General features: G+C 53.1%; 1 protein-coding gene across 1 annotated transcript in view; it reads left to right on the forward strand.

The window, feature by feature from the left end:
* ZNF652 (zinc finger protein 652) overlaps nucleotides 1–5,681 on the forward strand; it is a 31,818-nt gene extending 26,137 nt beyond the window's left edge. The window contains exons 5-6 of the mRNA XM_064733641.1: nucleotides 1,556–1,700; nucleotides 3,475–5,681. Of these exons, the coding sequence (XP_064589711.1) occupies nucleotides 1,556–1,700; nucleotides 3,475–4,031 (702 nt within the window). The 3' untranslated portion in view covers nucleotides 4,032–5,681. The remainder of the gene's footprint in view (nucleotides 1–1,555; nucleotides 1,701–3,474) is intronic.
* The last annotated feature ends 7,725 nt before the right edge of the window (nucleotides 5,682–13,406 follow it).

Below are 13,406 nucleotides of genomic sequence, written 5' to 3' on the forward strand. Positions count from 1 at the left end.
GGGAGGGAGTGATCCTGGGAATGATCCTGGGAATGATCCTGGGAATGATCCTGGGAATGGGAGGGAATGATCCTGGGAATGGGAGGGAATGATCCTGGGAATGATCCTGGGAATGGGAGGGAATGATCCTGGGAATGATCCTGGGAATGGGAGGGAGTGATCCTGGGAATGATCCTGGGAATGGGAGGGAATGATCCTGGGAGTGATCCTGGGAATGATCCTGGGAATGGGAGGGAGTGATCCTGGGAATGGGAGGGAATGATCCTGGGAATGATCCTGGGAATGATCCTGGGAGTGATCCTGGGAGTGGGAGGGAAAGATCCTGGGAATGGGAGGGAATGATCCTGGGAATGATCCTGGGAATGGCCTTGGATGGGGTGGGAATGAGGGGCAGGAATGGCCTTGGATGGGGTGGGAATGAGGGAATGATCCTGGGAATGGGAGGGAATGATCCTGGGAATGATCCTGGGAATGATCCTGGGAATGGGAGGGAATGATCCTGGGAGTGATCCTGGGAATGGGAGGGAATGATCCTGGGAATGGGAATGGATGGGGTGGGAATGAGGGGCGGGAATGGGAATGGGAATGAGAATGGGAATGGGAATGGGAATGGGAATGGATGGGGTGGGAACAGAGGGATGGGAATGGGAATGGCCCTGGATGGGGTGGGAATGAGGGAATGATCCTGGGAATGGGAGGGAATGATCCTGGGAATGATCCTGGGAATGATCCTGGGAGTGGGAGGGAATGATCCTGGGAATGGGAGGGAGTGATCCTGGGAATGATCCTGGGAATGGGAGGGAGTGATCCTGGGAGTGATCCTGGGAGTGATCCTGAGAGTGATCCTGGGAATTATCCTGGGAATGATCCTGGGAGTGATCCTGGGAGTGATCCTGGGAATGGGAGGGAGTGATCCTGGGAGTGGCCTTGGATGGGGTGGGAATGAGGGGCGGGAATGGGAATGGGAATGAGAATGGGAATGGGAATGGGAATGGGAATGGGAATGGCTTTGGATGGGGTGGGAATGAGGGAATGATCCTGGGAATGGGAGGGAATGATCCTGGGAATGATCCTGGGAATGGGAGGGAGTGATCCTGGGAATGATCCTGGGAATGATCCTGGGAGTGGGAGGGAATGATCCTGGGAGTGATTCCACCTTTCCCCACACAATAATTCCACCTTTCCCCACTCAATAATTCCACCTTTCCCCACTCAATAATTCTATCTTTCCCCACTCAATAATTCCACCTTTCCCCACACAATAATTCCACCTTTCCCCACTCAATAATTCTATCTTTCCCCACTCAATAATTCCACCTTTCCCCACTCAATAATTCCAGCTTTCCCCACTCAATTTCACCTTTCCCCACACAATAATTCCACCTTTCCCCGCTCAATTCCAACCTTCCACCCTTCATTCCATCCCTCAACAAATCCTTTCAAATCCCTTTTTCTCTGAGCTGTTTCTGCCCAGCCCCAGCTCCCTCCCAGCCCCTGCAGGGCTCATTCCCATTTTCCCAAACCCCCCAAAATTCCCGTTTTTTTTCCCCTGCAGAACTGCGACGAGAGGTTCCAGTACAAGTACCAGCTGCGCTCGCACATGAGCATCCACATCGGGCACAAGCAGTTCATGTGCCAGTGGTGTGGCAAGGACTTCAACATGAAGCAGTACTTCGATGAGCACATGAAAACCCACACTGGTGAGGCCTGGGAGGGCATTCCCAGGGAATTCCCTTGCGGTTTGGGGTCTTCTCCAGCTGGGAGAGCTCCATTCCCTGCCTTGGGTCCCTGTTCTTGCTGGTGGGGCAGTGGGAGCTGGGGTTTCCTGGGGGAAATGGGAATTATTGTCTGGGTTGTTTGGGTGTGGAGAGGCCCTGGATGGAGCCTTTTGGCCCCAAATCCTGAGGGGAGCCAGGATTTCAGAGCATTTGGCCCCAAACTGAGCCAGGATTTCAGAGCATTTGGCCCCAAACTGAGCCAGGATTTCAGAGCCTTTTGGCCCCAAACCCAGGATTTCAGAGCCTTTTGGCCCCAAACCCAAACTGAGCCAGGATTTCAGAGCCTTTTGGCCCCAAATCCTGAGGGGAGCCAGGATTTCAGAGCCTTTTGGCCCCAAACTGAGCCAGGATTTCAGAGCCTTTTGGCCCCGAACCCAAACTGAGCCAGGATTTCAGAGCCTTTTAGCCCCAAACTGAGCCAGGATTTCAGAGCCTTTTGGCCCCAAACCCCGAGGGGAGGCAGAATTTCCTAAACCCCCGTTGATCCCTAAAGGCAGTGGTGTTTCCCAGGGCTCTGGTGATTTTTCTAGGAGTTCTCCATGAATGAGGGAATTTTCCAGGGGTTCTCCATGGATCAGGTGATTTTCCCAGGACTCTCCGTGGCTCAGGGGGTTCTCCATGGCTCAGGGAACTTTTCCAGAGGGTTCTTCACAGTTCAGGAAGTTCTCCCATGGCTCAGGTGATTTTCCAAGGGGGCTCTCCACAGTTCAGGGGGTTCTCATGGCTCAGGGGTTCCTCAGGGCTCAGGTAATTTTCCCAGAGCTCAGGTGATTATCCCAGGTGGTTCTCCATGTCTCAGGGGGCTCTCCATGATTTTCCCAGAGCTCAGGTGATTTTCCCAGGGCTCCCCAGGGATCAAGGGATTTTTACAGCGTTCTCCAGGGCTCAGAGGATCTCCCAGAGTTCTCCATAGCTCAGGTGATTTTTCCAGGTGGTTCTCCATGGCTCAGGGAGGTTCTCCATGGCTCAGGGGTTCTCCATGGCTCAGGTGATTTTCCCAGGGCTCTCCATGGCTCAGGGGGCTCTCCATGGCTCAGGGATTCTCCCAAGGGCTCCCAGGTGGTTCTCCATAGCTCAGAGGGTTCTCCATGGCTCAGGTGATTATCCCAGGGGGTTCTCCAGGGCTCAGGTGATTTTCCCAGGGCTCTCCATGTCTCAGGGGGCTCTCCATGGCTCAGAGGGTTCTCCATGGCTCAGGTGATTTTCCCATGGCTCAGGTGATTTTCCCAGGGTTCTCCATGGTTCAGGGGGCTCTCCATGGATCAGGGGACTTTTCCAGGGGGTTCTCCATGGCTCAGGGAGTTTGCCATGGCTCAGAGGGTTCTCCCAGAGCTCAGGTGATTTTCCCAGAGCTCAGGTGATTTTCCCAGGGCTCTCCATGTCTCAGGGGGCTCTCCATAGCTCAGAGGGTTCTCCATGGCTCAGGTGATTATCCCAGGGGGTTCTCCATGGCTCAGGTGATTTTCCCAGGGCTCTCCATGTCTCAGGGTGCTCTCCATGGTTCAGGGTGCTCTCCATGGCTCAGGGGTTCTCCATGACTCAGGTGATTATCCCAGGGGGTTCTCCAGGGCTCAGGTGATTTTCCCAGAGCTCAGGTGATTTTCCCAGAGCTCAGGTGATTTTCCCAGGGCTCTCCATGTCCCAGGGGGGTTCCCAGGCTCCCTGACCCCCCGTTCCCGCATGGTGTCCCCGGCAGGAGAGAAGCCGTTCATCTGCGAGATCTGCGGCAAGAGCTTCACGAGCCGGCCCAACATGAAGCGGCACCGGCGCACGCACACGGGCGAGAAGCCGTACCCGTGCGACGTGTGCGGGCAGCGCTTCCGCTTCTCCAACATGCTCAAGGCGCACAAGGAGAAATGTTTCCGCGTCACCAGCCCCGGCACCAGCCCCGGCCCCGCCGTGCCCGCGGCGCTGCCCGCGCCCTGCCCGGCCCCTGCGGCCGCGGGCGCCGCGCTGGGGCTGCCGCTGGGCCCGGCCGCGCCGCCGCGCCCGGTGCCGCACCCGTACGGAGCGCTGGCGCTGCCGCCGCCGCCGCACGGGCACCACCACGGGCACCACCACGGGCAGCAGCAGCAGCAGCAGCAGCACCTGCCCGTGCCCCCCGTGCCGCACCTGCCGCCGCCGCCCGCCCTGTTCAAGAGCGAGCCGCTGAACCACCGTGGGCACGGCCATGGGCACGGGCACGGGCACGGGCACGGTGGGGACGGGTTCCTGCGGCACCTGGACAAGGGCGGCCCCGCGCAGCCGCACTGACAGCGCCCGGCACCTGGCACCTGGCATCCAGGTTTGGGAGCTGGGAGGGGAGCTGGGAGGGGATTGAGCTGCCGTGGGCACGGGCACGGGCACGGGCATGGCAGGGATGGCTTCCTGCGGCACCCGGAGCAGCGGCTGGCACCCAGGTGTGGGATCCAGGATGGGCTCTGGGCTTGGATCAGGCATGGAATTGGACCACCATGGTCATGGGCATGGCTTCCTGTGGTGCCTGGACAGGACCAGCCTGGCACAGCTGCACTGACACCAGCTGGCACCCAGGTGTGGGAGCTGGCATCCAGAATGGGAGCTGGCATCCAGAATGGGAGCTGGCACCAAGGTTTGGGAGCTGGCATCCAGGTTTGGGAGCTGGGATGGGATCTAGCATGGCATTGGACTTGGGCACGGCTTCCTGCAGCACCTGGACGAGACCAGCCTGGCACGGCCACACTGACAACAGCTGGCACCTGGGATCCAGGTGTGGGAGCTGGGATGGGATTGCACTGCCAGGGCCACGGGCACGGCTTCCTGCAGCACCTGGGCAAGGCCAGCCTGGCACAGCCCCTCTGGGATCAGGGGCTGGCACGGAATTGGGCTCTGGGATGGCATCGAGAGCCTGAACCACAGCAAGGGCTTCCTGTGGCACCTGGGTGAGCCCAGGCTGGCACAGCCACACGGACACGGGCTGGGATCAGGGACCTGGGATCCACGTTTGGGATCTGGGATCCACGTTTGGGATCTGGGAGCCACGTTTGGGATCTGGGATCTGCTCTCCTGCCGCCCCATTTCGTGCTTGGGGTCCCGGTTTGGGATCTGGGACGGGACGGAGCCCCAGAACCACCACGGGCACACCTGGGCAAGGCCAGGCTGGCACAGCCACACGGACACGGGCTGGGATCAGGACTGGGGTGTGGATCTGGGATCCAGGATGGGATCTGGGCCTGGGATCTGGATCTGGGATCCGGGACTGGGGTCTGGATCTGGGATCCAGGATGGGATCTGGGCCTGGAATCCAGGATCCAGGATGGGATCTGCCCTTCTGCAACCCCATACCATGCTTGGGATCCAGGACCCAGCTTTGGGGTCCAATCTGGCTCTGGGATCCAGGATCTGGATCTTGGATCTGGCTCTGAGATCTGGGACCCAGCTCTGGGATCCAGTCTGGGTCTGGGCTCTGGGATTCAGCTCTGGGATCTGGCTCTGGGATTCAGGATCCGACTCGGGGATCCAGTCTGGGTTTGAGATCCACTCTGGCTCTGGGATCTGGGTTCCAGCTCTGGGATCTGGGATCCATTCTGGCTCTGGAATCTGGGTTCCAGCTCTGGGATCTGGGATCCATTCCAGCTCTGGGTTCCAGCTCTGGGTTCCATTCTGGCTCTGGGATCTGGGATCTGGGTCTTGGATCTGGCTCTGGAATCTGGGATCCAGCTCTGGGATCTGGGATCCAGTCTGGCTCTGGGATCTGGGATCCATTCCAGCCCTGGGTTCCAGCTCCGGGTTCCAGCTCTGGGATCCGTTCCAGCTCTGGGTTCCAGCTCTGGGTTCCATTCTGGCTCTGGCATCTGGGATCTGGGTCTTGGATCTGGCTCTGGAATCTGGGATCCGGCTCTGGGATCTGGGATCCATTCTGGCTCTGGGTTCCAGCTCTGGGATCCAGCTGCTGGGATCCATTCTGGCTCTGGCATCTGGGATCTGGATCTGGGTCTTGGATCCGCTCTGGAATCTGGATCCAGCTCTGGGATCTGGGATCCATTCTGGCTCTGAGATCCAGGATCTGGGTCCTGGATCTGGCTTCTGGGTTCCAGCTCTGGGTTCCATTCTGGCTCTGAGATCCAGGATCTGGGTCTTGGATCTGGTTCTGGGATCCAGCTCTGGGTTCCAGCTCTGGGATCCATTCTGGCTCTGGGATCTGGGATCTGGGTCTTGGATCTGGCTCTGGAATCTGGGATCCATTCTGGCTCTGGGTTCCAGCCCTGGGTTCCAGCTCTGGGATCCATTCCGGCTCTGGAATCTGCGATCCAGCTCGGGATCTGGCATCTATTCTGGCTCTGGATCTGGGATCCATTCCAGCTCAGGTTCCAGCTCGGGATCATTCCAGCTCTGGGATCCATTCTGGCTCTGAGATCCAGGATCTGGGTCCTGGATCTGGCTCTGGGTTCCAGCTCCGGGTTCCAGCTCTGGGATCCGTTCTGGCTCTGGGTTCCAGCCCTGGGTTCCATTCTGGCTCTGGGATCTGGGATCCAGCTCTGGGATCTGGGATCCATTCTGGCTCTGGGTTCCAGCCCTGGGTTCCAGCTCCGGGTTCCATCCTGGGTTCCATCCCGGCTCCGGGACCCCCTCCCACCTCCCGCCCCTCTCCTGGCCCAGCTCTGCCCCCTTTGCCCCCCTCGAGGCCCCCCCAGGACTGAAATGCCCAATTTGTGTTTTCCCGGTGACTTTTCTAAGCCCCGGCCGCCGAGCCTGGTGGGATTTTCTAATTTCATATCAGCTGACGAGGTTTTGCTTGGCTTTTATATCCTGGCCCTCTCCTCAAAGAGGAGGCGGGCCCGGGCTCTTTGTACTAATGGGAAAGGCTGTGAGTTAATTAATACAGAGCATTAATGATCACTGTGTACGTAATGATTCCTTTCAGCACCCCGAGCTCGGAGCGTTCACCCAGAAAAGCAAAAAAAAGGAAAAAAAAGCAAAAAAAAACAAAAAAAAAAATCCCCTCCCGTTGTTTTTGTGTAGCTCTCCTAACACACTTCTTTATTTTACTACAGAAATTATTTTAGAGGTTTTTTGTATAGATCCTATTTAGTAGAGTCTGTTTCTAAAACAAAAAAAAGCCAAAAAAAAAAAAAATTGATGATGATGATGATAATAATAATAATAATAATTGTATTTCCATAAACGGTGTAATTTTTTTCAGTGTAGCTGCACCTCTGTTGTACAATAGAGAAATTTTTATAATCAGCCCCAATGTGATTCCTCCAAGATGCTTTTCCCAAATTCCCCAACCCCACCACTCCAAGGTGCTTCGGAGAAGAGAGGAGAAAAAAAACCCCAGAGCTCTCTGGAAAATTCACCCCAAACCCTGCGGAGATTTCTGGATTTAATTTATTTTTTAGGGCTTTTTTTTGGGGTTATTTTTGTTCTTTTTTTTTAATTTTATTTCCCTTTTCCCCGGTTTCTCTTCAGCTGTCGGGGTCAGATATTCCTGCTGGATGTGGATCCAGGATTGGATGGACGGGAATTGGATTGGGAGGGAAATTCTGTCCTGCAAATTGGGGAAATTTGGGAATGGGAGGTTCAGGAAAAAAAGAGAGAATTTGTCCTGCAAATTGGGGAAATTTGGGAATGGGAGGTTCAGGAAAAAAGAGAGAATTTGTCCTGTAAATTGGGGAAATTTGGGAATGGGAGGTTCAGGTAAAAAAGAGAGAATTTGTCCTGCAAATTGGGGAAATTTGGGAATGGGAGGTTCAGGAAAAAAGAGAGAATTTGTCCTGTAAATTGGGGGAAATTTGGGAATGGGAGGTTCAGGAAAAAAAGAGAGAATTTGTCCTGCAAATTGGGGAAATTTGGGAATGGGAGGTTCAGGAAAAAAGAGAGAATTTGTCCTGCAAATTGGGGAAATTTGGGAATGGGAGGTCCGGGACAGAGCGGGATCTGCCAGCAGGGGGAGGTGAAGGCTCCGGATTTAGGGAATTTCTGGAATTCCTGAGGGGAATGCAGTGGGATCAGGGAATTTCTGGAATTCCTGGAAGGGGAGTGCAGTGGGATCAGGGAATTCAGGAAATTCGGGAATTTTGGAGGGGAATGTCAGGGAATTAGGAGGAATGAGTGGCAGGGAATTTGGAATCTAGAGAGGAATGCAGTGGGATCAGGGAATTCAGGAATTTCTGGAATTCCTGAGAGGGGAATGCAGTGGGATCAGGAAATTGGGATCTGGAAGGATGCGGGGATCAGGGAATTCAGGAATTTCTGGAATTCTGAAGGGAATGCAGTGGATCAGGGAGATTCAAGGGAATATTCAGGAAATTTGGGAATTTCTGGAAGGGGAATGCAGTGATCAAATTTGGAATTCTGAAGGGAATGCAGTGGGATCAGGGACTGGGAATTTCTATAGAGAGGAATGCAGGGGGATCAGGAAATTCAGGAAATTTGGGAATTTCTATTGAGAGGAATGCAGTGGGATCAGGAATTCCCGGAATTCTGAGGGAATGAGTGTCATGGAATTGAGGAATAGGAATTCTGAGGATGAGTGGATCAGGAAATTTGGGAATTCCTGGAAGGGGAATGCAGTGGGATCAAGGACAGGGAATTCCTATTGAGAGGAATGCAGTGGGATCAGAAAGGGAATTCAGGAATTCCTAGGGAATTTCATTGAGATTTAGGAGGAATGCAGTGGGATCAGGGAATTCGGGAATTTCTGGAATTTCTGGAGAGGGGAATGCAGTGGGATCAGGGAATTTGGGAATTTCTGGAATTCCTGAGAGCAGGGAATGCAGTTCAGGGAATCAGGAAATTTGGAATTTCTGAGAGGGATGCAGTGGGATAGGAATTCTGGAATTCCTGAGAGGGAATGCAGTGGGATCAGACGACAGGGAATCCAGGGGATTCCGGAAATTCCTGGGAATTTGGGAATTTCTTTGGATGGATGCATGGTCAGGAACAGAATTGCTGAATTCCGAAGGATTGCAGGGAATCCAGGAAATTTGGAATTTCTTGCTGGGCAAGCAGGATTCCATTGGGGATCATGGGTCAGAAACAGATCCGGAGAAGAATGCAGTGGATCAGCGGGAATCCAGAATTCCGAATCCTGCCTGTTTTTTGGACATTTGGGATGGACGCCAGCCTGTGTCCGCGGAACGATGTTTTTGGGGCCAGAATTGGATTGGGGCACGGGCAGATGGGGACCGGAGCGTTCCTGAATTGCCCCATTCCAGGTTGATAGGTTGGATTTTCTCCCCCTGGATCCAGGAATTCTCTCCCCCTGCCAGAGCAGGGCCCAGCAAACCCCAAATTCCTGAAAATTCCTGGGAATTCTTGGGAATTTTTGGGGATTTCTCCTTTTTGTGCCACTCTGGCAGGAAAAAAAATTCCAATCCCGAATTCCCAACGCTGCAATTCCCTGGAATTCTCTGCCTCCAGCGGTGCCACCATTCCCCGCTCAGGATAATCCAAAATAATCCAATTTTTAAATGCTGAAAAAACCCCAAAAAAATGAGCGATCAGTGATTTCTGTTCCAGGTTTTCCAAAGCCATTTTTCCCTCCTCAATAAATCCTTCATCGTTCCAGGCCGCTCTTCCAAGAATTCCAGAATCTGGGATGGTTTTTTTTTATTTTCTTTTTCCTGCTCTTCAGCTCCGCTCTGTATCGGATCTTTCTGAGAATTTATGAACTTCCTTTCTGTGGAAGAAGATTAAAAATTCCAACCCCTCTTGCCGGTGCTGTGAGATGCTGGGATCCTTTCCAAAGAATAAAAAAAATGCGGGAAAATTGGGAAATTTTGGGTTGAAAGGCAGGAAATTCAAGGCTGGGGTTTGTTGTGGTTTTTTGCTGCTTTTTCCCCCGTTTTATTTTGCTTTTTCCCCATTTTATTTTGCTTTATTTTCCCACTTTACTTTGCCTTATTGTCCCCATTTATTTTGCCTCCCACCCCCCCATTTATTTTGCTTTTTTTCCCATTTTATTTTGCTTTTTCCCTATTTTATTTTGCTTTTTCCCCATTTTATTTTGCTTTTTTTCCCCCACTTTACTTTACCTTATTGTCCCCATTTATTTTCCTTTTTTTTTTTCTCTCCATTTATTTTGTTTTTTCCTATTTTATTTCACTGCTTTTTCCCATTTTATTCCTCAGTGGAACCCACACTTTTCCTGGGAATTCTTTCCCGAGAATTTGGGATTTAACCCAAGAATTTGGGATTTAACCCAGAATTTGGGATTTAACCTGAGGATTTGGGATTTAACCCAAGAATTTGGGATTTAACCCCAGAATTTGGGATTTAACCCGGGAATTTGGGATTTAACCAGAGAATTTGGGATTTAACCAGAGAATTTGGGATTTAACCCCAGAATTTGGGATTTAACCCAGAATTTGGGATTTAACCGGAGAATTTGGGATTTAACCCCAGGGTTTGGGATTTAACCTGAGAGTCTGGGATTTAACCCTGGAATTTGGGATTTAACCCAAGAATTTGGGATTTAACCCAGAATTTGGGATTTAACCGGAGAATTTGGGATTTAACCTGAGGGTTTGGGATTTAACCCAGAATTTCGAATTTAACCCAGAATTTCAAATTTAACCTGAGGGTTTGGGATTTAACCCAAGAATTTGGGATTTAACCCGGGAATTTGGGATTTAACCTGAGGGTTTGGGATTTAACCGGAGAATTTGGGATTTAACCCGGGAGTTTGGGATTTAACCCAAGAATTTGGGATTTAACCCAGAATTTGGGATTTAACCCAGAATTTGGGATTTAACCCGGGAGTTTGGGATTTAACCCAGAATTTGGGATTTAACCGGAGAATTTGGGATTTAACCCGAGGGTTTGGGATTTAACCCCAGAATTTGGGATTTAACCTGAGGGTTTGGGATTTAACCCGAGAATTTGGGATTTAACCCGAGGATTTGGGGATTTAACCCCAGAATTTGGGATTTAACCCGAGAATTTGGGATTTAACCCGGGAATTTGGGATTTAACCCGGGAGTTTGGGATTTAACCTGAGGATTTGGGATTTAACCCAGAATTTGGGATTTAACCCGAGAGTTTGGGATTTAACCCAGAATTTGGGATTTAACCCGAGGGTTTGGGATTTAACCCTGGAATTTGGGATTTAACCCGAGAATTTGGGATTTAACCCAGAATTTGGGATTTAACCCGAGGGTTTGGGATTTAACCCCAGAATTTGGGATTTAACCTGGGAATTTGGGATTTAACCCGAGGGTTTGGGATTTAACCCAGAATTTGGGGATTTAACCCGGGATGAGCCCGGGATAATCCCGGGATGGATCCAGGATAATCTCGGGATGGATCCCGGGATGGGTCCGGGATAGTCCCGGGATGGATCCCGGGATGGGTCCGGGACAGTCCCGGGACGGTTTTGCCCCGCTGGGTCCCGGCGGGAGCCGCAGCAGCCCCCGGGCGGTTCCCGCTTTGCTTTGTCCCGCTCGGAGCCGCCCCAGGGCCGGGAAATGTCCGGGGGGAGCCGGAGAGTCCCGGGCTGGGGAGGGGGAAAGAATTCCCGAAAGGAATTCCCGGACAGCATTCCCTGATGGGATTCCCTAAAAGAATTCCCTGACGGGATTCCCTGACAGAATTCCCTGATGGGATTCCCTGATGGGAGTCCCTAAAAGAATTCCCTAACAGGATTCCCTGACGGGATTCCCTAAAAGAATTCCCTGACGGGATTCCCTGACAGAATTCCCTGATTCCCTGATGAGATTCCCTTACAGAATTCCCTCACAGGATTCCCTGACAGGATTCCCTAAAAGAATTCCCTGACGGGATTCCCTGACAGAATTCCCTGCAATGATTCCCTGATTGAATTCCCTGACAGGATTCCCTAAAAGAATTCCCTGACAGGATTCCCTGACAGGATGCCCTGATTCCCTGCAATGATTCCCTGACAGGATTCTCTGACAGGATTCCCGACAGAATTCCCTGATTTCCTGACAGGATTCCCTGCAATGATTCCCTGATTGAACTCCCTGACAGGATTCCCTATCAGAATTCCCTGACAGGATTCCCTGCAATGATTCCCTCACAGAATTCCCTGATTCCCTGCAATGATTCCCTGCAGGATTCCCTCATTCCCTGACGGAATTCCCTGACAGAATTCCCTGCAATGATTCCCTGACAGGATTCCCTGATTCCCTGCAGGGATTCCCTCACAGAATTCCTTGATTGATTCCCTAACAGGATTCCCTGATTCCCTGACGGGATTCCCTGCAATGATTCCCTGAAAGAATTCCCTGACAGGATTCCCTAAAAGGATTCCCTGACAGAATTCCCTGATAGAATTCCCTGATTCCCTGACAGGATTCTCTCATTACCTGATGGAATTCCCTGACAGGATTCCCTAAAAGAGTTCCTTGACAGGATTCCCTGACAGGATGCCCTGATTCCCTGCAATGATTCCCTGACAGGATTCTCTGACAGGATTCCCGACAGAATTCCCTGATTCCCTGACAGGATTCCCTATCAGAATTCCCTGACAGGATTCCCTGATTCCCCGACAGAATTCCCTGCAATGATTCCCTCACAGAATTCCCTGATTCCCTCACAGGATTCCCTGCAATGATTCCCTGCAGGGATTCCCTGACAGAATTCCCTGATTCCCTGACAGGATTCCCTCATTCCCTGATGGAATTCCCTGACAGGATTCCCTGATGGAATTCCCTGGCAGGATTCCCTCATTCCCTGATTGAATTCCCTGCCAGAATTCCCCGATTCCCTGACAGGATTCCCTGACAGGATTCCCTGATTCCCTGACAGGATTCCCTGCAATGATTCCCTGACAGGATTCCCTCATTCCGTGATGGAATTCCCTGCCAGAATTCCCCGATTCCCTGCAGGATTCCCTGATTCCCTGCAGGGATTCCCTCACAGAATTCCCTGATTCCCTGCAGGATTCCCTCATTCCCTGATGGAATTCCCTGCCAGAATTCCCCGATTCCCTGCAGGGATTCCCGGGCGTTCCCCCGGAGGCGCCGCTGGGGCAGGGTCGGCACCTCCGGCCCGGAGCGGACCAAGGGCAGGTCCCGGGATGGCCCCGAGCTCCGCTCCGCGACAGAAATTCACCAAAAACGGGCAAAAATCCCGAATTTGGGGCTCGGGACAGCGTGGCACGGCCGCGGCTCCTCCGCCCGCTGCAATCCCGGCCGCGCCTCTGCATTCCGGGACGCTTTTAATTAAAAACCACCCAAAGCGCCGAGCGCTGCCCCGCCGGGTTGGGCTGTCCCGGGCGGTCCCGGTGTCCCGAGGGCGCCGCCCCGGTATTTTTGGTGGTTTTGCTGTTTTTTGGTATTTTTTGGTGTTTGTTTTATCTCGGCGGCTCCTGCGGCCCCCCGATAGCGCCGGGGCCCGGGCGGGGCAGCCCTGGCACCGCCACCCTGCAATTCCCGGCCCGGTCCCCACAATTACCGGGGGGCCCCGCCCGCTGCGGCCGGACCGGCCCCCCCCGCCCGTGCCCGCCGCTATTTTGGGGACAATTCGGGCGTTTTGCTCACTCGGCGCCGCGCTTGGTTTTGGGGACAGAACCTCCCCCTGCCCAGACGGGCTCGGTTCCACAAGCCCGGAGCGGGCGCGGGGGGGGCACCGCGGTTTTTGTTGCTTTTTCCCGATTTGGCAACTTTGGGCAGCTCCCCCCGCCCCTCGGAAAGAGGGCGCGGC

The sequence above is a fragment of the Zonotrichia leucophrys genome, chromosome 27, assembly GCF_028769735.1.
Source record: "Zonotrichia leucophrys gambelii isolate GWCS_2022_RI chromosome 27, RI_Zleu_2.0, whole genome shotgun sequence".
In the NCBI taxonomy this organism is placed as follows: Eukaryota; Metazoa; Chordata; class Aves; order Passeriformes; family Passerellidae; genus Zonotrichia; species Zonotrichia leucophrys.